At 40.6% G+C, this 25,904-nt stretch overlaps 5 protein-coding genes and 1 long non-coding RNA gene across 6 annotated transcripts; 3 read left to right on the plus strand and 3 right to left on the minus strand.

The window, feature by feature from the left end:
- On the minus strand, positions 1–2,774 carry LOC120414827 (polyphosphoinositide phosphatase). The gene is made up of 2 exons (XM_039576154.2): positions 2,603–2,774; positions 1–2,539 (listed from the first exon to the last, which is right to left on the minus strand). Exons 1-2 carry the CDS (start codon positions 2,696–2,698, stop codon positions 23–25), a joined length of 2,613 nt encoding a protein of 870 aa, XP_039432088.1. The 5' UTR covers positions 2,699–2,774; the 3' UTR covers positions 1–22.
- A 1,310-nt stretch (positions 2,775–4,084) lies between these two features.
- LOC120414822 (ATP synthase subunit s, mitochondrial) lies at positions 4,085–4,955 on the plus strand. Its single transcript, XM_039576148.2, has 2 exons — positions 4,085–4,219; positions 4,279–4,955. The coding sequence occupies exon 2, from the start codon at positions 4,284–4,286 to the stop codon at positions 4,887–4,889; it is 606 nt and encodes a 201-aa protein (XP_039432082.1). The 5' UTR covers positions 4,085–4,219; positions 4,279–4,283; the 3' UTR covers positions 4,890–4,955.
- A 4,883-nt stretch (positions 4,956–9,838) lies between these two features.
- Positions 9,839–14,325, plus strand: LOC128093268 (uncharacterized). The gene is made up of 3 exons (XR_008212366.1): positions 9,839–10,461; positions 10,521–10,935; positions 12,865–14,325. It is a non-coding gene; the product is annotated as an uncharacterized LOC128093268 (long non-coding RNA).
- A 533-nt stretch (positions 14,326–14,858) lies between these two features.
- LOC120414800 (uncharacterized) lies at positions 14,859–15,822 on the plus strand. Its single transcript, XM_052709971.1, has 3 exons — positions 14,859–14,874; positions 14,936–15,084; positions 15,137–15,822. The coding sequence occupies exons 1-3, from the start codon at positions 14,859–14,861 to the stop codon at positions 15,674–15,676; spliced, it is 705 nt and encodes a 234-aa protein (XP_052565931.1). The 3' UTR covers positions 15,677–15,822.
- A 413-nt stretch (positions 15,823–16,235) lies between these two features.
- On the minus strand, positions 16,236–17,831 carry LOC120414853 (26S protease regulatory subunit 6A-like). The gene has a single exon (XM_052709422.1). It carries the CDS (start codon positions 17,132–17,134, stop codon positions 16,934–16,936), a length of 201 nt encoding a protein of 66 aa, XP_052565382.1. The 5' UTR covers positions 17,135–17,831; the 3' UTR covers positions 16,236–16,933.
- An 870-nt stretch (positions 17,832–18,701) lies between these two features.
- On the minus strand, positions 18,702–25,565 carry LOC120414811 (KAT8 regulatory NSL complex subunit 3). The gene is made up of 3 exons (XM_039576132.2): positions 25,282–25,565; positions 24,816–25,113; positions 18,702–21,401 (listed from the first exon to the last, which is right to left on the minus strand). Exons 2-3 carry the CDS (start codon positions 25,097–25,099, stop codon positions 18,830–18,832), a joined length of 2,856 nt encoding a protein of 951 aa, XP_039432066.1. The 5' UTR covers positions 25,100–25,113; positions 25,282–25,565; the 3' UTR covers positions 18,702–18,829.
- Between the last annotated feature and the right edge of the window lie 339 nt (positions 25,566–25,904).

The raw sequence follows: 25,904 nt of genomic DNA on the forward strand, positions 1-25,904 counted from the left end.
TTTACAGTATACCGAATAACTTTTATTCACAAATATCCATGTACTCCAAAATCACCGGATCGACACTCTTCTGCTCCAACAGATCCCGCCTCATCTGGCAGTATCGCTCGTACACCGCCAAACTCTCCGCCGAAACTGTCGGAATCGCAATGTCCTCCTCGGCCGCAACCAGCCTCCCGTCCTTGCGCATGTAGATCTCGTTGTTCTTGATCACAATTCCGTCCGCCTGCGACAGTTGCGATTGATACTGCTGCTGTGGCTGGTACTGCTGCGACGAGTCAGCCTTCACCGAGCCGGTGTAATTTTGCGGGTTGCAAATCCGGTTCATCTGGACGTACTTTTGGTACTTCATCATGTCCGCCTTTTTCGGGGGTTTGATCTCGAAGCCGTACACCTCGCCCGTCCTCGGGAACATGCTGTTGATGGTGACGACGCCGTCTTCGGCCCGGCTGCTGTTGGCACTGCTGTTGGGTGCGGTCTTGGCGCTGCGGTCCTCCTCGTCCGTGTCGGAATCGTCGTCCATGCTGGAGGAAGAACTGTTTGTGGATCCGGTGGAGGATTTTCCCGTGAGGGAGGGGTTCTTGAGGGCGGCACTCTGCTGTTGGCGCCGGACCGGTTCAAACGGGCTGAAGTTGGTGCGGACCGTCGGGACGAAGCTGCGGGCTAGGGTGGTGAGTTGGTACGCGATGTGTTCCTCGAAGGAAGTGAGCTTGAAGTTGTGGTAAAAGTTGGAGTAGTAGTCGATGATCTCTACGTCGGGAGTGTGAATCTTGATGAGTTCGCGTACGACGCGGTTGCAGTCGCTGGCCGGGTGCGGAAGATGGCGGAAGGTGAGTGGTCGGACCCACTGAGTCAGCGGTACCGAGGATATCTGCCGGATTACGTCCAGTTGGGCGTTGTGGATGTAAAAGTCGGTTTCGAGGTCCCAGATGTGGGTTGATTTGTTGACTTCCGATTCCGACGGAATGTAGTATCCGAGAAAGAGGTTGATGCTGTGTTGCTTCTCGGTGTCGCTGAACGTGTTGCTGCAGTAGCGACTCAACGTTTGGATGATGTCGTTGCCCTGCGAGGCCCACGCGGCCGTCTTTCGGTACGTCTTGATGCGGTGAACCAGCTGCGAACCGCCGTACTGCATCGCCAACGTATCGCCGTGGTCTTCGTAGAGGTTCTCCAGCATCGTAACGCAGTCGGATTCAAACTCAAGTCGACGCTCCTTCAGGAAGCCCATCTCGTACAGCTGATGGGCGAGGACGCACTTCCCGATGGCAAACTGTGCCGTGTTGGTGCGGTCCAGACAGTCGACGCAGTTGACCCGCACCAGTCCCGTCTGTCGATGAATCTCCTTATCGTCCAGGTAGAAAGTCCCCGTCAGCTGGATCACATTCTCGGCGTACTTGGCCAAACTTTCCATGACCGAGCCTTCCCCGCGACTCTTCCTCGCCATATCAAAGTCAATGTACCGAATCCGGAAGTCCGGCGGAAGAAACTGATTCAGATAGTCAACGCTGACGACCATTTCATCACTCAGAACGCTCTCGTGGCGTCGCTTCTCCCGTTTCTTCACCAGATTCAGAATGATGATAGGCGATCCGTGGTGGTACATCAACCGTTCGTAGTGCTTCCCGGCCGTTTCATTGTACGGATCGGACAAATCCAGTGCAATCTGCGGCTTCGGCACCATTTTGCTGACGTCCTGCGACCAGTGCGACGGAACCGAACCCCGCAGCTGCGTGAAACTGCTCATCCGCGTCCCATCGAGGACAATCTGTTCCGTCTCCACTTCATTCGCAACGTCTCCGAGGTAGTTTGCCCCGCGCTTCAAGAACCTCGTCCCGGCAAACCTGGTGCTTCTTCTCGCAATCAAACACACGTAAATTGGCCGCCCAAAGATGCTTATGCTAGACTGGCTGATGAAACCGTGAATAACCTCCAGCTTCCAGTCCCGGTGCAGAATACAGTCCATCGGCTTCAACAAATAAGTATTCCAAACGAACCGACTCCGCGGAACCCCTCGAAACCCGTACGTCGTCCGCTCCCCCGGCGATGCCTTCCAAACCAGCGGATCATCGCGCTCAAAGTCACTATCAACCCCCACATATCTCGGCTCCGACAGATTGTACTGCAGACTCCGCGTCAAATCGTAGCTATAGCTGAAGTAAAAGTTACTCTTCATGTCCACATTGCTGAACATCTTCACGTAACGCTGCTCCAGCGGATGAATCTGCTTCCCGGCCGGCGGCTCATTCACCCGGATCATCGCCGTGTCCTTAATCGTGTAGATAATGTGCTTCCCAATGAACGCACACCGCGTCCGCTTCGTCACCAGTATCAGGTAATATCCCTCCAGGAACTTGACGAACCCCAACACCCCGTACGCGCTGATCGACCGGATAAACGACCGCGACTGGACAAACTTGCGGATGTCGCCCTTCTCCAGCTCGTTCGCATCCTCGTGGATCGTCAGTTCCGGCTTTTTGCGGTCAATCTCCAGCAGCCGGAAGCGCGTCTCGCGGCTGTTGCTCCCGATTAGGTAGAGTTTCTGCAAGTCAGAAGATAGTTTTCATTTGCGATAAAGAATTCAAGGTGGGAGGGGATGACTCACGGATTTCGTCTCGAACAGGGCCACCTTCTGGATGGAGCTGATCAGCGGGAAGAACCGGATGCTGGGATCCATCGCGGGAGGCGGCGGTTGTTGCATCGAATACCGATAAACTTCTTTCGCACTAAGTTAATTTCTGTTCACTTCGAGATTGCTAGTTGTTTTGCTAACATTGTACATACAGTGTTTTTGACTTTTCTTTATGCATCACTTCTTATTTGCTGGTGGTGCTGTTATCGTAGCAAACGACCGTAACATGTAGCGGCTTCGAAAATGATTTATTATGACATGTTTCTCATAAAATCATTCCATTCAATGAAAAAAGATCAAAACAAGGATCAAACATATTTTTTCATGCGTTTTTCTCCACCGTGACATGCAAATATAAACAAAAAAAAAAACATGTATCTTTGAAAGTGAATTGCGGATCGATTTGGTGTCTTCTACAAAGTTTGGGTTATGCTCGGATCATATAATCAGGATACAATTTTGGGGACTTGTCATACAAAATGGAACTGTAAATGTAAGAAATTCTGTATCTTGAGAAAGGATTGTCTGATCGATTTGGTGTCTTGGGCAAAGTTGTAGGTTAGGACAAGCTTTACTTTTTAAAAGGTCTGCAAATACACTCAAAACCCGGTGGTTGGTCACTTTTTCGCGATCACTTGTCACTTTTTTAGTTTGTACCCCGTTGGTTTGACAAAATCAAACTGAAAAGTGACGAACTGTCACTTTTTACACGGGGCTCACGCACACTATCAAAACAAACGTTTGGTAGTGTGTGTGTGAGCTCTGAGTAAAGAGGGTGTCAAACTAAAAAGTGACCCCGTTCGTTTGACAACAGTTGTTGTCAAACCATCTGGGTTTCAGTGTAATATTTTTAATTATTTCATAGTTAAGAACAGATTATAATAAAAAAAAAATTATTGAAAAGATCCTTAAAAAAATCAGAAAATTTCGCTAAAGTTTGAAAATTGGCCAAATAAATATTTAAAAATGCATGAAAATAATACTTTTGAACATTTTGATACCTTTTTTTTACAATTTGTAGACAAAAAACAATTAAAAATTATAAACAATAATTACAAGCCAGTTTTTTTTACATTTGAACGAAAAAAGTGTTTCAAAACGCATTATACACCGGCCTAGTTGTTTTGCAATCATTAGTTTTAAACATATGTTCTGTTAACTATGAAAAATATTTGCAACGGCCTTATTGAACCGTTAAAAACAACTTCAGATCTGGAGTGTTTTTTTTTTTTTTTTTTTTGAAAAGGTTCAATAAACCAAATTTCCAGTTTTTGCTTTTTGGGTGTTTTTGAAACCGCCTTGAGTCAGGGGTATTAAAAAACACCCAAAAAGCAAAAACTGAAAATTTGGTTTATTGGACCTTTAAAAAAAAAACTCCAGCGATAAAATTAATATTCTGCTCTAAACGATAACACGTGTCAGGTACAAGATAGCACATAAGCGACGATCTTTTTTTTCGCTTGCTTGGATGAATATCAATCATACGCCATGTAACGGTTTTTTGACACTTCTTGTGAGCTCTTCTTCTGTTTATATGCTGTGTTGAATGATTTGAACATTTCGAATTGGTGGTTGTGAAAATAATCTCAAGTAAGTGTTTTTACGCATAATTTTCAAAGATTTAATGAATAATCATTTTTAAACCACAGTCACAATGCTCCTCTCACAAACGGCGCGTATTCTCGCGCACAAGCCATTTCAACTCGGCCTATCACCCACATCGTCGTCTACGGTTCCGTGCCGGAACTTTTGGGGCTGGATCAACATGATGTTCAACAGGGTCGATCACGCCCGGCTAAAGGTGGTGGGACCGGATCGACTATGCGCCGAGTGGCTACTTCGAAACGGTGCCAGGGCGAAATTCGTTGGGGTGGCACGCGAGCAGGTCAACTACAATTTGCTGCCGGATGAGAAGACTCCCGTTCAGATTGAGGAACTGGATGGAACCGATTCCGGCATTATGTACATTGGATTCGATCACTTGAAAGGGTTGAAACGACTGCGGAAGGTCAAATTGCACAAGTGCGTTTACGTGGAGAATCAAGCGTTGGCCAAGCTGGCATTTGTGGCCGATAGCTTGGAGGTACTGGAAGTGTCCAGTTGTAAAAATATAACCGATAGTGGGCTGCTGTCGTTGAAGGAGCTGAAGAAGTTGAAGCAGTTGACCACGTTCGATCTTCCGTATGTTAAAAATATTCAAGCAGTTGAACAAGAGTTGAAAAAAGCGCTGCCACAATGCAGCATGGATTTGAAGGCTTGATCTGTTGCTGTCGAACTTTGGTGTTCTAGTCATCGAAATACTGATCTTAAATAAAGTTATTTAGTAACACAAAATGTGTTGTCTCCTCTCTATTAGGCCGATGCAATTTTTTTTCCATGTTTTTGTCCCTCGGCTCTGGCTGACGTCGAGGAGATGGAAAAAAAATATAAAAAATTAAATAACAAGCCATGGTCTCAACACTTGAATGAAAAAGATGTTTTAAAATCCATTAACACTAGATATGTTGCTTAGCAATCTTTAGTTCAAAAAAAAAAATGACGAAAACAGACATTTTAGCGAGAAAAAAAACGTTTTGCGGTACGGAACCTTCCGTAAACCACGTGGACACTTTTTTGAAATCTCAGACCCTTGTATGGAGCGTGGACAATCGCTTACTTCGCAATTCGCAATTCGCAATTTTCAGTGTAAGAACGGGCCTTGACCGATCTTATGCACCAGGTTCCCGACGAACACGCACTGCCCTTACACCTACATCTCACCCTTGCTCTGAGTCAGTACGAGCAGCACGCTAGAACACGCTTTGAGTGTTCGTGCCAGGCATGCACACCTTCTTTTCCGGTTACGCATTTTAACTCGGCCGGGGGTGGTACATTACGTAGGGTTTGATGTAAGTATAAGCGCCTAATCATTTATAGTGTGCCTATCAATTTTCATTAAAGCAAAAACTGTTTTATTTTAGTTTGAATTCAAAAACTAATTGTTATTTTACTGTGTATTGTTTTCTCCTGAAATATTCCCTAATGTTAAGTCGTGTTTATCTGTTGATATTTCTTATGTCGCGGTGTTTTGTTACAATTTTTTGGACCTAAGCATGTTATTCAAAAGTTTACCAAAAGTACAATAGTAGTATTTGTGTTAACCCTTCAATCATTCCATTAATTGAGTAAGGGCTCGAACCTAACTTGTTAGAAAACAATAGACAGTAAAGGAGAATATACTTTATAAAGAAGCAATAGTAAGAGAATCATAATTGTATGTTAAAAAATAAAAAGAATAAGCTTGATGTAGTAGATGTAGAAATAGGCAATAGTTTATAAATAGAGATAACAAACAAGCTTAGATTATTGTTATGATGGGCAAGATAAAAAATTATTCAAATAAATAAATAAAGAAGTAAATCAACAAATGATAAATAGACTTGGTATTACTAGTACATTAGGGGAAGGTTTATTTTAAAGAAAACACATAGTTTGTCAAAGCAGCATTATTTGGAAAAAAAGAGTGACAAGCATTGAGAGATACGAGAATCAAGAGTTAATAAAATCAAAACCAAATGGAAAACAGAAGAATTAGTGAAGAAGTACGAATCAGTACTAAAAACATGAGATAGATGGTAGCTGGAAATGGAAAGGAGAGAAACCCCGTTCTGCGACGTTCAGGTACATCCACAGCAGTTGACTCAACATACTGCGAATCAAAACAATACCGTCTACAATCACAAATTACTTCCCTTTCCCACATTGTCGCGCCCCTTTCTTTTAGCCGTCTCGACTCTGACCCGCGGTGGTCAAAGGTTTACGATCCGTTTCCACAGGCCACCAGCTAGGTCATCATGAAAACCAAGCCAACGTGGAGGTAAGAAAATAGGACACTTGCAAGGAACCAGAGCTATACTGTCCTGATCAACAATGATCTAACAGGACTACGGACGTAGTCAGTGACGCTCCTTCCAGGATGTTCCTCGCCTGAGCGTCAACTGAAGAGGTATCATCAGTATCATTCACTCTTGGCCTGCGTGGACAATCGCTTACTTGTTTATAAACTCGATTCGGTGTTGTTAATGATAGATAGAAAATTCTATCATTTGGTGATTCCTGCACCAAAACATCAGAGTATAGCGACCGTCACTATAGCTTGTGAGATCTCTTGCTTTATCTCGTGAAAGCCAGCAAGAGCATTCTCTTTCTAAAACTCCTTCTCTTTTCCTCGTTCACAAACACTCGCCAAAGATTTTTTTGATTTTTATGATTTCCGGAAACCGTGATGAAAGAACGCGAGAGGGGTTTAAGGTTCTGTTAAACTGCGTTGGCAAATTTTGTTTTGTGGTGGCTGTTGAGTAAGAATGAGAGAGCAAATTTAATGTCGCACAAGATAGAGACCGGCAATTATTTTTGCTGAGAATTTCGCAACGGAACGAAGGGAAATGAATGTTGGGAAAGAGGAGATTTCGGGCTTGATAATTGTAGTCGCGGAGTTTGATATTTTTACAACCCTGTTTGATTTTTAAAAAAACATTATTTTACAGCCCGTTCATCAGCTAGGTGGAGCAAAGGTAATAATCTACATAAAATAATATTTATTTGATAAAAACTGTAATAATTATCATGTTAAAACATAACGTAACAATATATTTTAAAAGTTTCTCTCAATTTTTGATTAATAAAAGTAGTTAACCCAAAATGGGATTATTTTCTTGTCCCGAGTTGGATAAATACGACGAGTGCATTGAGTTTCATATAGCATGTTGTTGAAATTTTGAAACACACAATTTGAATGAGATTTTAGATGGTCAAGTAGACAACAGGTCGAATGTACAAAAAGTCAAAAGTGGACAGAAGGCCGAAATAGAAAATAAATTCTTCAAACATATTTTAGGAATGTTTGAAGAATTTATTTTCTTACAAGCAAATCCGTATTTTTCTGTGAGTTTTTTCGTTCTTCATTATGAGCAGTTCTTTTAAATTGATAGCATAACTTCCAAACTAGTTTTTTGAGAGTGCTTGCATTCCTTAAAAAAAATATTTTTGAGGTAATACTGTGAGTTATCCCATTCTTTCAAACATGAGAAGTTTTTTTAGTAACAGGTCCACAAAAAATATTTTGATAGATTTTCCAGTACTTGCAAACCTAGAGTATTTTTTTTATCTAGAGTTTTTTTTATTTATTTTTTTTATTTTATTTTTTTGAAAAGATCCAATAAACTATTGTGTTTCATATGCTTATAGGACCCATTAAAAGATAAACCCTATAGAAATAAGCCTTTCTTGATGGTTGAAATATTTATGTGAGTTTTCCATTCATTCAAAAATGAGCAGTTCTTTAAAAAAAAAGTCCGACTACTAAAATGTTTTGTAACCTATTATTTGTATTTTTGAAAACAACCTATTCCTGATTGTCGTAACACTTTTGTGCGTTTTTTTCATTTTTTTTTTTCAGAAAGGAGCAGTTAATTTAAAAAGAAAACGTCTGACTTTAAAAAATAATGTGAAAGATTTTCAATTCTTTAAAAACAAACTTTTCTTGATGGTGTTGATTTTTTCCATTCTTTCAAACATGAGCAGTTCTTATTATAAGAAATATGTGACTTAAAGAAATGTTCAAAAATTTTCCAACATGTTAGGGTACCAAAAGTTGCGTATTTTAATTACGAAAATTTTGGTACACTAACATGTATAGATCATTGCTAAAATTTTTAAGTTATCGCAGTTTTAGTGAAAAAAGTTTATTTTTTGCCGATTTCGTCATTTTCCTGATTTTGCGCGTGGCGCAAATTTTCAGACATAGGCTCTTTGGTCCAGACACGGTCAAAACGCCATTTCAAGTTTTCATACGACTTTTTCAAATGTTAAGCTAGGTTTTGTAAAACTTCTTACTATTTTTCTCAAATAGGCAAACTAATCACCTTTCTTTTGCGTCTAAGACAGCTAAAATCGGATGAAATAACGCGGAGATTTTTTGAAAAGAAAAAAAAAGATTTTTGCGAAAAATTACGAAAATTGCCATTTTTTGAACCGCCGCACGATGTAGGTCACCCTAATAGCCGAACAAAAAAATACGGGTCTAAAGATTTTGGCCAAGGAACCCCCAGAAAAATTTTCAGCCCGATCGGAGAACTTTTTTTTCGGTTTAGGCTCTTTTCAAATGGAATGGCTGTATTACTAGTACATGAAGGGAAAGTATATTTTTAAAGGGGGGAAAAAAAAACAAAGTACAGCAGTATCAATTGATAAAAAAGAGTGGAAAAACATAGAAAGATAAGAGGATCAAAAGTTAGTAAAATCAAAATCAAACGATCGCTTCGCTTCGCTTAGTAAAATCAAAATCAAATGATGGATAATAAATAGGAAAATCATTGAAGAAGTGAGAATTAGCAGAGCAAAATAAAAAATAGGAGATAGGTGGTAGCTGAAAAAGAAAAGAAGAGAAATCCTGTTCTGTGATGTTTCAGGTACATCCACAGCAGTTGACTCAACATACTGCGAATCAAAACAATACCGTCTACAATCACAAATTACTTCTCTTTCCCACACTGTCGCGCCCCTTTCTTTCAGCCGTCTCGACTCTGGCCACCAGCTAGGTTACACCTTATCATCATGATGACTAAACCAAGCCAACGTGGTGGTAAGAAAATAGGACACTTGCACTGCCCATAATTGAAAATTCGGCTATTATGCCAAATCAAGTATTCCGAGAAAAACGCGTTTTAGTGTTTGTCACAAAATCTCCGTCAAGGCAATTTCCCATTAGAGTGGCATATTAGCCGTTTGGTTTTTCGCATCGGCAGCCAAGTCTAAGCACTATTTCAGTAAAATTCAAGTTCCAGAAGATGCGTTGGAACATCCTCTACCACCTGGTGCTAATATCTCGTTTTTGCCAAAAGTGGATATTAGCCGTTTTTTCAATGGTGGGCAGTGCAGGGAACCAGAGCTGTACTGTTCTGATCAAGATAATTCGAATGATTCAACAGAACTACGGATGTAGTTAGTTGCGCTCCTTCCAGGATGTTCCGTACCTGGATGTCAACCGAAAAGCACGCAACAAGGTCAGTGCCATTGCATGCTCTTAGGTATCAATCCTTGGCCTGCAAAAAAGCGGCCAAAAACAAATTTGTAGGAAATTTTACGGGCTTTCCGAAAAAATACACTGAAAGGAAAAAACACTCCACTTCTATGAGATGTTTTGATTTTTAAGTTTAAAAGTCAAAGCCCACGATTTTTTTCGCTCAATTTTTTTATGAAAATAGCCTAAGTTGTTACAAAAAGACTCACGAAAAATATAGGATGGAGCAACTCTCCTAAAAAATAATACAAAAAACCATGTTCTAAACGTCAACATTTTCAAAAACCGAACACGAGCATTTTGATGGTTTTTGGCAATTTCTATATAACACACACAAAAAAATATTATGGTAATGACAAAAGTAACTTACTTTTGAATTAATAAGTGGTTAAAATTTGCTACATTAAAAGTTTTTTTCTTGTTTTGAAAATGAAAACTTTTACTGCTACAGTTTTTGAAAATCTCATTGCTAACTTATTTAAAAGTTTTAACTTTTAATTCGACTGTATAATTTCTAACATTTTGTCGTTCTCCTGAAACCGTGTACGTCTAAGTCCAAAATGTAAACAAACGTTTAGGTGATTCCGGTGGTTAGTGAGTGGTGGTCCACGACGTCAATCAAAACAGAACGCGTCCGCAGCCAGGACTTGGACGCGGATACCTTCGAAGGAGGATGGTGCGGAACAAGGTTAGGGGATTAGGGGAAAGTTGGTTTTCAAAAGGATGAGGCCAGCTTCCTGCCGGATCTGCAGCTGTTTCACGACCGAAATGGGTAAGAAGGAAGCTTGGGTGTTTGGTAGCGTTTGTGTTTGATTTTGTTTGTTTTTGTAGGACGCCGTTTATGTGGATGTGAATTTGCACCGGTTGTATTCGATAAAGTTAATTTTAACGATGAGGAGAAGGATCCGACGGAAGAGGGAAACGACAAGAAGCGATCGGAGGTGGTCAGCGCGGATGTTGCACTCGGTGCCGGCGGTTTACGACCATCAGCAGCATTATGTGCCGGAAGTGATGACGGGACATTGTGGGATGTCCTGAGGGTCCGCAGTCCATTTCTCGGTGCGGGACATGTTTGACGAGTATTACATAAACATCCGGAAGAACAGTTTGCACCAGTTCTGGAAGAACCGTCTGTACGAAAGCCGCAGATCCTGAAGCTGTCGTACTCGGATTACTTCCAGAGGTTGGAGTGATATCCGACGAACCTGATCAAGAACATCTACCTGGAATACCGAAGAAGTCACCGGTGAGTATTGAGAATGTGTTCAGTGTCTAGCCAATTTAAGAGCGAGTCCACGAGCAAAGCATACCCATCTCGCATCGACCTCACCAAACTGCCTGAAATTTTCAGGGGTTGTTTGTACATATAAAACTAGCATCTGACCAAAATATGAGCACTCTAGGTCAACGGGAAGTGGGGCAAATCGGGACACAAAGTTTGGAGGTTCGAAAACGTCAAAAATCTTAAAAAGGCTATAACTTTGGCAAATTTCAATTTAATTTCAAAATTCAAAATGCATCTGAAAGGGCTTAAAAAATGCAACAAAATGCAGGGAGAAGCATCCCATTTGGTTAAATCTAAAGGGAGTTATTGGCATTTTAGTGAAAAAATAGCATATTTTTCAAACTCAAATAAAAAAGTGTTCCATCCAGATATCAACTTGGTTCGACCTGCAGCTTGTAGGGGACATCTAGGACTACCATCTGAGACTGAGAACGCTTTGGGTAAGGCAGTTTAACATATTAAATCAAGCTTCCCTGCACCGTGCGGTACACGCGGTTCGCTTGCACCTCGGGTTTGCTTTGCGCCTGCTTTGTTCGGTTTACACCCGTACCCGACTCACACAACCGAGGGTATTTTGGTTCATCGTACCAGCGCACCACGACACTCTCGGTTCGCCGCGTCGGTTTTGTGTCTGGCACTCACCCATGGCATGAACCCGGTATATGAGCCAAGGTGCTTCACTCGTTACGAGCCGAGGTACGTGTCGTGGTACGCGCTGGCGGTACAAAACGGGTTCAATACCACGACACGTACCACGGCACGCTGGGTTCATGCCATGGGTGAGTGCCAGAAACAAAACCGATGGGGCGAGCCGAGAGTGTCGTGGTGCGCTGGTACGATGTACCAAGATACCAATACACAAATGGGTTCAGGCACGTACCGAAGCAAGAAAACCAAACCCGCGGTGTGCGTTGGCACTGGCGCATGGGAAGCTTGTATTAAATAGACACTTTTACTTTAAGTGAATTTTTTGGTTGTAAATTTTTGCTCGGAGGACCCCTTAGATCCCATTTTCTGGTGAAAATTTTATCATATTCGTGTTCCTGAGACAATTTCACATAAGAAACATGCATAAAAATGTTTATTTATATTCATTTTAACCCTTTAAAAAATCAAAGTTAAAAAAAATCTTCGATTCACATTTATTGAAAATCAAGTTCGTTTCCAAGGATACTAGATGACACCAGGAAAAAGTAGATTCTTAATTTTTTTTTAACTTTGATTTTTTAAAGGGTTAAAATGAATAAAAATAAACATTTTTATGCATGTTTCTTATGTGAAATTGTCTCAGGAACACGAATATGATAAAATTTTCACCAGAAAATGGGATCTAAGGGGTCCCCCGAGCAAAAATTTACAACCAAAAAATTCACTAAAAGTAAAAGTGTCTATTTAATATGTTAAACTGCCTTACCCAAAGCGTTCTCAGTCTCAAATGGTAGTCCCAGATGTCTCCTACAAGCTGCAGGTCGAACCAAGTTGATATCTGGATGGAACACTTCTTTATTTCAGTTTAAAAAATATGCTATTTTTTCACTAAAATGCCAATAACTCCCTTTAGATTTAACCAAATGGGATGTTTCTCCCTGCATTTTGTTGCATTTTTTAAGCCCTTTCAGATGCATTTTGAATTTTGAAATTAAATTGAAATTTGCCAAAGTTATAGCCTTTTCAAGATTTTTGACGTTTTTGAACCTCCAAACTTTGTGTCCCGATTTGCCCCACTTCCCGTTGACCTAGAGTGCTCATATTTTGGCCAGATGCTAGTTTTATATGTACAAACAACCCCTGAAAATTTCAGCCAGATTGGTGAGGTCCAAACGACGTCCCATACAAAGGGGTATGCCCTGTTCGTGGACTCGCTCTTAATTTACTTTCAAACTCTTTCAGCAACTCCCGCCCGCAAACTCTCAACTCGCGACGGCGCAGCTTCGGCCAGATGAACTGGCAACATCTGTGCCATTCCGAAGGAGGACGATGTGATCGAGAACTATCAGGCGCTTCACTTCCCAGTCGGAAAACGTCGACTTACCTTCCCGAATTAACACCCAATGGCCAACTCCTCCAAGCCTGCCCTGATGATGGCCGGCAACGACTCTACATCGCTGTCGCGCTCCAAAATGTAGGCCGCGATGTTAAGCAGCATAAGCAGCAGTTTTAATATTAAAATAAAAATAAAAATAGAAATAAAATCCATCACATTTTTCGAAAATCATCACTGTAATGTTAAATGTTATTTATTGTTGCCATAAAAAGTTTCTTCTTATAATAAAAGTAAAAAACTTTTACCGATACAACGATTTTGTTCCAGAAGTGCACTGCCGCTCTAATCTAGTCCGTCCCATATGTAAAAAGTGGATGCTGAGATAACGCCGTGAGAAGGCCAAAAAATGTTGCACCATTTTTCACATTCCCAATCAAATTTTTTTTGCTAAATTTTTATACAATTATTTCAATATTAGTCCAACAAATATTTCTAACATGAATTTGTTTCATAAAACATAAAATTTAGAGATAAATTTGTGTTATTTTCATACTAGAACTGACTTGCCTTTATTATTCTATAAATAAAGGCAAGTCAGTCAATGATATCAAGGTAGGCTTGAACATTTTCACTAGAAGTTAAACTGTCATTTCAAGGTTTGTTTGGGTAATTTCCAAGTAACTTTCACAAAAAATATAAAATTACGTTATTTTATGTTTATTTCAGATTCATTCATTTATAGTAAAGCTCATAACTATGAAAATGTAATCATAAACGAGACTAAACTACTACAGAGGCATGAGATATTTGAATGCGTGCCTCAACGTCTGTACCGTTGAAATTTAGTGATCCACAATCTACGTTTACCGGAAGTAGAACCTCTTCCAGAACTAGGACCAGGGTAATTCATTCAAGATTGAATAGAACTTATTTTATGGAATATTACTCATAATGGTATGTAGTTTCTTGTTTACTCGTGGTTGTCCCTTGCATGAAAAAAGCACAAATGGTTTCAAATATTACGCATCAAAATTTATAAATATTCTTGCAGATATGAACTACTTATAATCTTTTTTTAAGTTCTGCGGGTTCATAGAAACATAGTCCTTGAAATTTAAATGGTTCCACGTTCATTCAATCGATTTATGAGACATTTCTTTCGAAGAAACTGACTTGCCTTTATTTTGCATATGGGACAGCACGAAAGTGATTTTTATTTTGGAATTTTCAGAACAAACATCACTTTTTTATTAAATTGGCTCAAAGTACATGTAAAAACAAAACTTTTGCTATGTTTATCTCAAAAATGACCAAAATACATATGGGACGGACTAGATTAGAGCGGCAGTGCATGGTAGTATCAAAAACTTTCCAACTTTTAAATTAAAAAGTTTAAACTTTCTACGAATATTCACCAACGCGAACTTTTAATCCAACGAACGATCTTTTTAAATTTAGAGTATTTTTTCTTTGTGTGCAGACTTGATTTTTCAGTTTCGTAAATATTTTTATCGGAAAGCTCGTCCAACTTCTTATAAGTTTGTCTTTGACTAATTTTCAAAATAACTCATTCACTGAACTACACTGAAAAAATATTCTGTTTTCAGTTATAAGCAATGTAATCAGCTTATATCTGTAAGCCCATACATCCAATTGAAATGTGGTCAACGACCATCTTATGGGAAATTGGACGAGTTTACCGATAAAAATATTTTCGAGATTGAAAACTCAAATCTGTCATAGAAATATTCAAAAAAGCCATCAAACCACGGGGTTGGGCACAAGGTTGATCCGTAGCGCATTGGATTTACTTCCGTAAATATTCCGTAAATATCGTAAATATAGGTAAATATTATTCACCTGCACGATATTCGGCACAACATTTTGTTCAGTGTGGATAATGACAGTTAAGAACTGTCACTTGTTTGTTTCCTTCGTTTTCAAACTGTCACCGCTCCAATATTTTTCGAGCTTGAGGTTTTTTTTTCACTTGCGGAACCGATCCTCGCAACCTCTCGCAACAACCTACCCCGCAATCCACTAGCAATCTGTGCCAGAAGCCCAGTGCGGATCTGCGCTCCGACCCAGAAATTGCCGACAAGACCATCGACTGCCTCGGACTTGGGGTGAGTAATCCTCCGATCTTTTGCTTCATTTCTAATCGTTCCGCCTTCGCAGATTTCACCGGAGGTCGATCCGACGGTGCGGATTTGCGCCGGCTGTGCCGAACGCGTCGACGCGCAGCACGCCTTCCGGACGCGAGACCTGCACTGCAACAGTTACGTCGAGAACGGGCTGGAGGACAAGGAAGACGAGGACGTGTGCCGGTTCTGCTTGAAGGCGGATGGCGGGGCGGCGTTGGTCGAGTTGTTTCCGGGCGGCGGCGGGAGCGTGGCGGATGAGGTGCAAACGGTGCGGGATTGTTTAGGGGTTGAGATCAACAGCTGGGACATGGTGACGAAGATTTGCGGGGATTGTGTGGGCGGTGTTGAAGAGTTGGCTGAATTTCGGGCGGAATTTTCGCCGACAGCCGGCACCGAGGCCGGCACGGTGAAGCTGGAGGACGTGACGGATTCGTCGGATTCGTACAGCATTGGCAGCGAAAATGGGGAAGGGGGTGAGGGTTTTGAGTCGGACAGTTCGACGGCGGATAACGGGGAGAAGCGTGGGGGAAAAGCGGAAGATCACGGCACGGTCGCTGCCGTGGATTGGAAGTGACCACGAGGTTAAGGCTAGTACGCTGATCGGAAGGAAAGGGGTCAAGAAACAGCTTTACGAACAGCAGAACAAAAGAGAGAGAGCGATTTCTTGGGGCTTTTCTTCACCCTCTCTGACTTGCTTGCGCTGCCGCTGCTGCCCATTTGATTTTTTTCTTGACCGGTTCCTTCCGAAGTGCGTATACCGCTTTACGAAGGTTACAAGTCTAAATGTTTGAACGGAGCGGAGGATGGAGTTCAAGCGAAGGTGCTCCTGCACATGGTCAGACAAATGACAAATTCGGCAAATAACAACCGTACGCCATGATTATTGTTTTTGTTCATCATATTTAACAATACAAAAAAATACGGCTGACACCACAAATAAAAAGAAAATCCAAGAAACTTCAATGTTCGTCTCTCATTTAACTCCAGGTGACCAAATTAGGTCAAATAAATTTAAAACATGAATATCTGGAGCAACATTTGAAAGGGGCGGTACGACATTGCTCTTACGGCCTTTCATTACACGCGTTTAAATGGGACGAAAGGCCGTAAGAGCAATGTCGTACCGCCACTTTCAAATGTTGCTCTGGATATGAAACAGTTAGATGCGTCTGCAGCGTAATCGCGTGCAGGAAGTAATCGCCGGCGACTTTTCCTTGGCTAGTGCAAACGCGTTCCGGACGAGCTTGGCACTGTCTCCGATGAACATCTGCACCAGCTGCGGGTCGGCCAGCTTTAGGAAGGTCGACTTTGTTTGCGCCACACAGGTACCAGCCAGGGGGGCGACATCTATATCTCACTACAGGCAGCTCGCCCGCAGCCAACACAAGTTGTCAACTTCGGCACCAGAACAAAAGGGAAATGTCAACTTCGGCTCCAGCACAAAAGAACAGCTGTTCGTTACGGAACCAAAACAAAGCAACTGCGCACTGTAAAAAAAAGTGCAAAAACTGCAGGCATAAAATGGAAATAAAGTAATTATTGTTTCTATGTAAAATGTTACCGCAATGTACGTTTAAGAGTTAGTGTATGTATGTGAGGTGATTTTTATCATTTTTTTTTGCAAAATAAACTACTAAAGTTGGGATTATTAAGCACACATCGGGCCGATGACCTCATTTAAAGTTGTACTTTTATCACATGAAACGTTTAACTTAACTACTGTGTAATTTGACTTTTACTAAAGTAATTCTTATAACAAAAATTGAATTATTAAAAAAAAGAAATATTTTTGTTTTCACTGTGCGCAGTTTGCGCGCGTTATCAATCTCAATCACCCAAGATGGCTGCCGTTAGCATCCCCCTGGTACCAGCCGACAGCGTACAGCACTCCCTTCGGCGGATGAATTCCCAGGTTCATGAACATGTCCTTGTGCGTCATCGGCAACACGACGGCCTCAATTAGTTCCTGGATTTGCTTGTCCAACCCGCCAATGTCCGAGTAGTGCTCGGTGGGCCGTTCGTCCACCTCCATCGCCTTGACGCGCGCGTCATACTCGGCCGGAAGTGTCCAGGATGAAGTACGACGTACGAGTCCTTGTTCACTCTCATCGCCCGGCTTGAGCTTCTCCGGAACAACCAGGCCAATCACGAGCAAAAAGTACGTCTGTCGTGTCGTAGTCTTGATGACGGGGCGCTTGCCCTTCCTCTGGTAGTCCAACACCACCACCTCACGGTCGTCTTCCGTCTCCTGCGGGTCCACGTCCAGCAGCTCGATCAGTTTCTACTGATCTTGGTATCCCGTCCCGATTACTCCTCGGAATTCAACATAGCGTGCCTTGCAATCCAAAAAATGTGGCCGGAGAACAGCAAAATTTAAGGGATTTCTTTTTGTTTGTAAACAATCAGCAGTGCGCGCGTTTGCGATGACAGCTGTAAAAACACTGAAATAAAATTCATAGAGGAATCGTGTATACACGTGAATATGGATGCACATACGGATCAACTTATGAAATAAATGCAATATATTTGGAGTGACCACCTCGTGCATCAAACCATCAAAAAGCGTTGTAACTTCATAACGATTGGACTCCGGACAATGGTGAAAATTTTGACGTTTTAAAAAAAACAGTTTTAGTAAATGATTTTTGTATTATTTTTTAGGTGAGTTGCTCCATCCTGCATTTTTCGTGAGTCATGTTGTTACATCTAAGGCTATTCTCACAAAAATTTTGAACGAAAAAAAATCGTGGGCTCACTTTCAAATTTGACTTCAAACTTAAAAATCAAAAAATCTCGTAAAAGTAGAGTGTTTTTTTCTTTCAGTGTATTTTCTTTTTCGAAGAGCCCGTCAGAGTTCCTACAAGTTTGTCTTTGGCCACTTTTTGATATTTAAAACACTCACGCTCTTTTTAAATGTCATTTTCGAGAGAAACTGGCTCCATATAAACAACATTGACATAGGCGTAGGATAACATGTCTACGAAGTTTAGTTATTAGGAGCATTTTCGATATATTTTTATGTTAAAAAATATTACAAAAAAAAACTTTCGACCTTTTATCCACTTTAGACAATTTGTCCATTCGACCTTTTGGCATTCGACCTTTTGTCATACATTTGCCTAAAATTTTTTGATTCCGTTTCTTTTTTTAAGACAAATATGGGTCCAAAAGCGACGGCAGGCGTGGCTGAATGGTTACACTATTCGCTTTGTAAGCGGAAGATCATGGGTTCGATTCCCATCTGCTCCAGCCTTCCATCGGATGGGGAAATAAAACATCAGTCCCGGACTTGGTTGTTGTTAGGCCGTTAGGTCATTCCAGGCGTGGGAGTCTTCTTCTCCCTGCTATAAAGATAGACAACACACCAAACCAAGCCTGCTCCGGTGGAATCGCTGGTGGCGGTTGGACCCGCAATCCAAAGGTCGTCAGTTCGAACCCTGGAAAGAGTTTCTTGGAGTAGAAAGAGGTTTGGGTGCTCTCCCCATTCAAACTTTCGGACTCCTGGGTTCGAGCAGAAACTTGCAATAGAGACCAAACTTTTAAAAGTCTTTTCAGGATTGTTCACTCCTCCAGCCACAAAATCAACACAGCAAAGAACATCTTGTTTGTACTTACCACCTAACGCTGCGTATTTATTCCTCTGTTTAAAAACGAAATCATGTAATAAAAACATACATATCTGCACAATTACTCGGAGAGGGGCGCTCTTCGCCGAGTCTTCCACCCTCTACGGCGCCTTGGGCTGCTGCTGACTCTGACTTTGCGGCGTAATCGACGTCGTCGTCGTTGGCTGCTGAGTCGGCACCAAGTTCACCTTCCTCACCGTCAAGTTCCGATTCAGTATGGCCGGCTTGCGCATCGTCCCCGCCGGTTGGCTGGCCAGCTGCGCCAGCGAGTTCGTCTTGATCAGGATGGTGTTGGTGCCGGGCAGGCCGGGCGCCAGCTGCTGCTGAGTGACCGCGTTTGCGGTCGCGGTCGCGCGGATCTGCGTGTCTCCGACGCGCACAAAGTTCTTCATGGTGGTGGTTTTGCTGGGATCGACGTTGATGATGATGGGTTGGTACTTGCTGGTGGCCGGTTTGACGACGGCACTGTTGATGATTTCGACCTTGCCGCTGGGGAGGATTTTGCCGACGGAGGGGGGGTTGGTGGTTTTGAGCGGGTTCGAGAGGACCACCTTGGCGTACTTGACGCCGGTGGGGGTGACGGTGGCGGGCCGGTTCGCGAGCTGGATGGTGCCGCTGGGGACCTGTTTGATGTTGTTCTTGTTGATGACGACGACCTTGTTGGGTTTGATGGAGGGCTGCAGGGTGATGAGCCGGTTGCCGCCGGAATCGGTGCGGGTGGAGGACGCGATGGTGACGATGTTGGTGTGGGAGGGGAGGGTTGCGGGGGTGGTCTTTTGGGGGGAACCGTCCTGGATGTTGCCTTCGTTGTCGGCGAACACGATCGGGATGTCGAAGATGTTGGTGTTGGAGAGGTCCGGGGTGGGCGGGGAGGTTTTAGTTTTGAGAGGTACACCCGTGGTTGGTGTAGAGGCCGCGTTGGTGATGGCGCCCGTGTTCCGGACGATCGTGTACTTGGTCGGGCTGAACGATTGCAGGGTCGTTCCTGGGGATGCGGTGCTGCCGCTCTTGGGGACGATGGACACGACCGGTTTGGAGGAAGATTTGAGCGTGATGAACTTTTGCGTCGATCCGGACGGTTTCAGCTGGATGAACTGGTTCGCGGGGATGACCTTGATGTTGGAGGGCGTCGTCAGGGTCGGGGAGAGTAGGGCGGGTTGGGGCGTCGATTCGCGCTTGATCATTGGTAGAACGATGGGTGAACTGGCGAGGCCGGACACGATCTGGGGACCGGAGGAGGAGCGAATCTCCAAGCCGCTGGTTCCGGAGCTGCTGCCGGAGATCTGGAAGTTGGTGACGGGGGATGCCGTCTTCTTTACTTCTGGAGCCTTGTCCGCGTCCGGCAGAATGCTCATGATGGCCGCGTCCAGCGCCTTCTGGCTTTGCTGGAGAAGCAGCTTTTCCGCGCGGGGTTGCTTCGAGACTTTTGGACCTCGCTTGGCGGGCTGTTTGTTGGTGGTTCGAGCCGCTTTGGGCGGTTCTCCGTCTACGGTGCCGGCAGACTGGCTCATGCGGCGCTTTCGGTTCGCGGCAATCGGCGGTGGGGCCGAGGGAATGACCGCCGGGCCGCCGGTCGCGGCCAGGTTGCTGCTGTTGTTCGACAGCAGCAGGTTGGACTTTGGCTGTCCGTTCGGGTCTTTGATGGCCGGTTTGGGCCTGGGCGGGTTCAACAGCCAGTTGGTGGTGAATTCGGCCACTTCGTCCATCACCATGTTGTCCACCATCGACTGGGTGACGCCCTCGATCTTGCGCTTGGTTTTACAAACTCGCAGACAATCGTCGGCGGAACCTACGACGACCAACGACGTCTGGGCGATCATTCGCTCGCGCAGCAATTCAATCTCTTCCTGACTGGTTCGGGCGGACATTTGACCAATCACGAACAGAACCGGCGCCGTTACGCCCGTAATGTGGTCGTCCGGAGCGCCCCGAGTTCCGTTGACCGTGTTGTACGCGAATCCAAGACAAACGATGCTGCTGACGGCCTCAACCAGCCCAATCTGAATCGCCAGTGCCGCTCCAGCGTTGAACCCAACCAAAATGATCGGCCTATTCGGCGCCTCCTGCCTCACGTCCTGAATCTTGGCCCGCGTCACCGCCACCATCTGCTCCGACACAGTCTGCACCGACTGTTTGTTGATGTTTCCCCCCGGAGGCATCGTAATCGGCACCACCGAAGCCATCGTGGCAAACAGCGAGTACCACTTCTGCAGTCGACTGCTCGGCGAGGCCAGATTCGGCCCAGAAGGAACCACAACGATGTACGGTTGCCCAGGAAGCTTCCTGTTCTTGTGCGCCACCACCGGCTCCCACGGCTTCTTCAACACCGGACCCAACAAATCTTGGTTGATGTTCAACGGCCGTCCAAATATCATCTTGTCCACCAGATTCGGCAACTTCGCCTTCAACGTCTGCAGAATATCGATGTACGCGGCCAAATAGCTCGGCGGCAAACTCTCCATCAACAGCCCGTGAATCCACTGCGTCAACCGCGGATCCCACGAAACGCTGGCCAACGCCTGCCGCATCCTCCCAACCGATTTGTCAATCACCATGCGCCGGTGCACCGGCTCGTGCTGCTTGTCGGCGATCGTCAACCGCGCCAACCGGTCCATGTCCAGCAACTTGGTGATCTTGCTAAACAGCCGAATCTGCTGCACCGTCCAACCAATCCTGCGAAACGCAAAACAATCAATTCAATTCAATTACATAGTCGGTCTATTCCCGTACTGCAGAATTCTGCCATTCTGCACGAAATCAGCAGCAAACCGTTCCCGTACTTTTCTGCAAGCTCTCTCTTCTCTTTCGTGTTGAAAAGTAACTGCAAGTTGGTGTGATGGATGTTGAGTACACGCTACACATAAAATTTGCAAGTTGGGAGAAATCAAGCATTTTATTATTAGTTGTAATAAATTTGTTTTTTTTTTATTATTTCTAAATTAAAGTAGTCTTTTTGAAGGGACGTTTGTAAATTTTGAATTGATGGATTTTGGGGTAGTTTTTTTAATGTCTGGTTTAATTGGCAACGATTTTTTTTTTATGTAAACGATTTCAAGCTTAGTTCAGATCTTATAGCGAATTTATTATTTTTTTAGTGTTAATTTTTTAACCTGATAAAAAGTTGATAACTAAAGCCAGTATTACAACAAACAATTTGTATCATAAAAACATTTTTTTTTAACTTTTAAAAGACACATTTCTTTTGAGTTGAATAAATTTAAAATGAATAGTTTTTTGAAAATAAATTTTTGAACTTCAATTGTTTTTAATCAGACTAAATAAGTGTGTTAAAATAGTAGGTAAATTTAATTGGCAAATAATAAATTGTACGTTTTGAAGTATTTTTGTCGAACTTTTAATGAAGGAATAATAAAGGAGGTATTAGACTATACCAAACAAATATTAAATATAATTGATGAACATAACATTTTTGCTGAAAAAGTTACGTTGTTTACACATCATATTTTATTCTTAAAAATTGAAATAAATTTTATAAAAAATCCAGATTTGATTTGAAATTCATAAATTCTTAAATTCTTAAATTCCTAAATTCCTAAATTCCTAAATTCCTAAATTCCTAAATTCTTAAATTCTTAAATTCTTAAATTCTTAAATTCTTAAATTCTTAAATTCTTAAATTCTTAAATTCTTAAATTCTTAAATTCTTAAATTCTTAAATTCTTAAATTCTTAAATTCTTAAATTCTTAAATTCTTAAATTCTTAAATTCTTAATTTCTTAAATTCTTAAATTCTTAAATTCTTAAATTCTTAAATTCTTAAATTCTTAAATTCTTAAATCCTTAAATTCTTAAATTCTTAAATTCTTAAATTCTTAAATTCTTAAATTCTTAAATTCTTAAATTCTTAAATTCTTAAATTCTTAAATTCTTAAATTCTTAAATTCTTAAATTCTTAAATTCTTAAATTCTTAAATTCTTAAATTCTTAAATTCTTAAATTCTTAAATTCTTAAATTCTTAAATTCTTAAATTCTTAAATTCTTAAATTCTTAAATTCTTAAATTCTTAAATTCTTAAATTCTTAAATTCTTAAATTCTTAAATTCTTAAATTCTTAAATTCTTAAATTCTTAAATTCTTAAATTCTTAAATTCTTAAATTCTTAAATTCTTAAATTCTTAAATTCTTAAATTCTTAAATTCTTAAATTCTTAAATTCTTAAATTCTTAAATTCTTAAATTCTTAAATTCTTAAATTCTTAAATTCTTAAATTCTTAAATTCTTAAATTCTTAAATTCTTAAATTCTTAAATTCTTAAATTCTTAAATTCTTAAATTCTTAAATTCTTAAATTCTTAAATTCTTAAATTCTTAAATTCTTAAATTCTTAAATTCTTAAATTCTTAAATTCTTAAATTCTTAAATTCTTAAATTCTTAAATTCTTAAATTCTTAAATTCTTAAATTCTTAAATTCTTAAATTCTTAAATTCTTAAATTCTTAAATTCTTAAATTCTTAAATTCTTAAATTCTTAAATTCTTAAATTCTTAAATTCTTAAATTCTTAAATTCTTAAATTCTTAAATTCTTAAATTCTTAAATTCTTAAATTCTTAAATTCTTAAATTCTTAAATTCTTAAATTCTTAAATTCTTAAATTCTTAAATTCTTAAATTCTTAAATTCTTAAATTCTTAAATTCTTAAATTCTTAAATTCTTAAATTCTTAAATTCTTAAATTCTTAAATTCTTAAATTCTTAAATTCTTAAATTCTTAAATTCTTAAATTCTTAAATTCTTAAATTCTTAAATTCTTAAATTCTTAAATTCTTAAATTCTTAAATTCTTAAATTCTTAAATTCTTAAATTCTTAAATTCTTAAATTCTTAAATTCTTAAATTCTTAAATTCTTAAATTCTTAAATTCTTAAATTCTTAAATTCTTAAATTCTTAAATTCTTAAATTCTTAAATTCTTAAATTCTTAAATTCTTAAATTCTTAAATTCTTAAATTCTTAAATTCTTAAATTCTTAAATTCTTAAATTCTTAAATTCTTAAATTCTTAAATTCTTAAATTCTTAAATTCTTAAATTCTTAAATTCTTAAATTCTTAAATTCTTAAATTCTTAAATTCTTAAATTCTTAAATTCTTAAATTCTTAAATTCTTAAATACTTTATTCTGAACTTTTAAAATTTTCGGCCTTATTTTTTTTAATTTTTAATTTTTTAAATGATTTTTTAAATACATAATTTTGAATTCTTTGAAGTTGTTTAGCTTTAAATTCGTGATTTATGGATTTTTTTTATTTTTCTGATATAAAAAGTTGCATTTCCAAATTTCTCAATTATCTGATTTTTTTTTAGGTTTCTCAATTTGAAAATATTAGTTTTTTTTCATTATTTATGTTTATGAATTTCTAAATTTCGGAATTTTTAAATTTATATGTTTAAATTTTTTTGAGTTTGTGATTCATTTATTTAAAAAAAAACAATTTTGCTGCGTCACCGTTGTTCTTCCATGTGACATCCAGTCATAATTGATTTATGTTAACCTGAATAAATAATCTTTCATATGTTTTGCTACTAAAACATGTATTTATGATCCCTTCTATATTAAAGCTTTGTTTGCAATTTTTTTAAATTCTATTTGTTAAACGTACCTGCGACCCAAATTTCTAAAATTGTATGCCTAATGTAAAAGTTTTGAATTGATACATTACACATTAGATTAGAATTTCTACCTTAGCATTATTAAATTCTAGTTACTAAATAAATGCTACATACTTAATTTTTCTAACAAAATGTTGAGTTGCATAAAACAATAATGCCCCCGTTCTGGAGGTAAACTTCTTTCAATTATTATTTTTGTCAACCTTTTTTTAAAATTTTGAAATAATCAAAAAACTTAAATACCCAATTTGAGTAAATAAACTCAACTGTTTACAATATTGCAGAAAAATTACTGTAACGCTACCTAGACAAAAGTTCTGTCGCTTCTCTTCGTGCAAAACTTCTGCAAAAGAGAGAGTTGAAGAAAAGTGACTTATGCTGGCTGCAGAAATTCTGCAATTCAGCAAGTACGCAAATAGACCAATCTGCGGACACGACTCCCCCGGACTTCCCCCACTCACTTGTTAATCTTCTCCTCCCAGTCGGCCTCCTCGGAGTTTAGGTTGCGCACCGCCCGCGTGACGGTTTCGCTCTCCAGCATCGCCACCTTGGCGCTCTCCTCGTTGTACGACGGGATCGGCGTGTCGTTCTTGTCCTCCAGGTCGATGCGCTCGTCGTGGGCGCCGCCGGTGCCGTGCGTGTGGCAGGACGGACACTGCGGCGGCCGGTGCACCATCAGCGTCCGCGTCGTGGCCGTCTGACTGTTCTCCATTGGGCGGAAGTCGCGCGAATAGCTGTGTTCCATCGCTTTGGTTTGAGCTGCAAGGGTTAAAAAATACTCAGGCGAACGACTCGATTCCAATAAGAATTTTCCTCCGATTGAGGTTAGGTTCGTGTTTTGGTTTTTACGTGCAGCTTTTCCAGCTTGATGGGCGTGAAAAATCGCGTAATTTCATGAAATCTCCAACATTTCCACAAATTTCTTACCGATTGAGTGGAAATTCCTTCCAGTTTTTCCTCCCCCGTTTGCTGGAGGGGAAAAAAAGTTATTGTTCAAAGTTGGGGCAGCGTAAAACCACTTCCAACAGGGGTTTCATGCTAGGAAATCGAAGCGAAATTCGGCAACAAACTAATGGAATCAGTAGAATCGAACGCGGACAGGCGGTTTTTCGCAGCAAAACACGCGATTTTCGTCGAAAATTTACAATTTTCACGCGGAAGTTTTCCGAAGGCTGACGAAAAGAATGCAAAATTATGCAAAAGGCGTCATTCTTTTGAAGCGCGGTGCTGACAGCAGTGTTGGCAGAGTGGCGTGACTTTTTGGTGAAATGTTTCATTTTACCGAACAGTTCGTTGAAATATTTCAGTGGGTTATTTTGGGTGCGTTTCATTACGCGTTAGCATAAAATGAAATCTAAAATTCGATTTAAAAAAAAAAATTCAAATACCTATCTCAAATTTTAAAGAAATAAATACCCAAAAGTTTACGAAAATCACACAATCAACTCAAGTAAAACAATATAAATGGACCAATAAAGGTAAAATCACAGTAAAATCGAGGATTTTTTCATGCTATACCCGCATAATCAAAAACCACCCAGTAAGAAATA

The sequence above is a fragment of the Culex pipiens genome, chromosome 3 (assembly GCF_016801865.2).
Source record: "Culex pipiens pallens isolate TS chromosome 3, TS_CPP_V2, whole genome shotgun sequence".
Classification (NCBI taxonomy): Eukaryota; Metazoa; Arthropoda; class Insecta; order Diptera; family Culicidae; genus Culex; species Culex pipiens.

What these genes read in the sequence shown, in the direction of transcription:
- LOC120414827 (XM_039576154.2), bottom strand. Translation starts at nt 2,698, where the DNA reads ATGCAACAACCGCCGCCTCCCGCGATGGATCCCAGCATCCGGTTCTTC. An exon ending in CCCTGTTCGAGACGAAATCC is followed by an intron (nt 2,540 to 2,602) that starts GTGAGTCATCCC and finishes TCTGACTTGCAG; the next exon opens with AAACTCTACCTAATCGGGAG.
- LOC120414822 (XM_039576148.2), top strand. Translation starts at nt 4,284, where the DNA reads ATGCTCCTCTCACAAACGGCGCGTATTCTCGCGCACAAGCCATTTCAA.
- LOC120414800 (XM_052709971.1), top strand. An exon ending in TCGACTGCCTCGGACTTGGG is followed by an intron (nt 15,085 to 15,136) that starts GTGAGTAATCCT and finishes CCGCCTTCGCAG; the next exon opens with ATTTCACCGGAGGTCGATCC.
- LOC120414853 (XM_052709422.1), bottom strand. Translation starts at nt 17,134, where the DNA reads ATGGAGGTGGACGAACGGCCCACCGAGCACTACTCGGACATTGGCGGG.
- LOC120414811 (XM_039576132.2), bottom strand. Translation starts at nt 25,099, where the DNA reads ATGGAACACAGCTATTCGCGCGACTTCCGCCCAATGGAGAACAGTCAG. An exon ending in TGGGAGGAGAAGATTAACAA is followed by an intron (nt 21,402 to 24,815) that starts GTGAGTGGGGGA and finishes TGCGTTTCGCAG; the next exon opens with GATTGGTTGGACGGTGCAGC.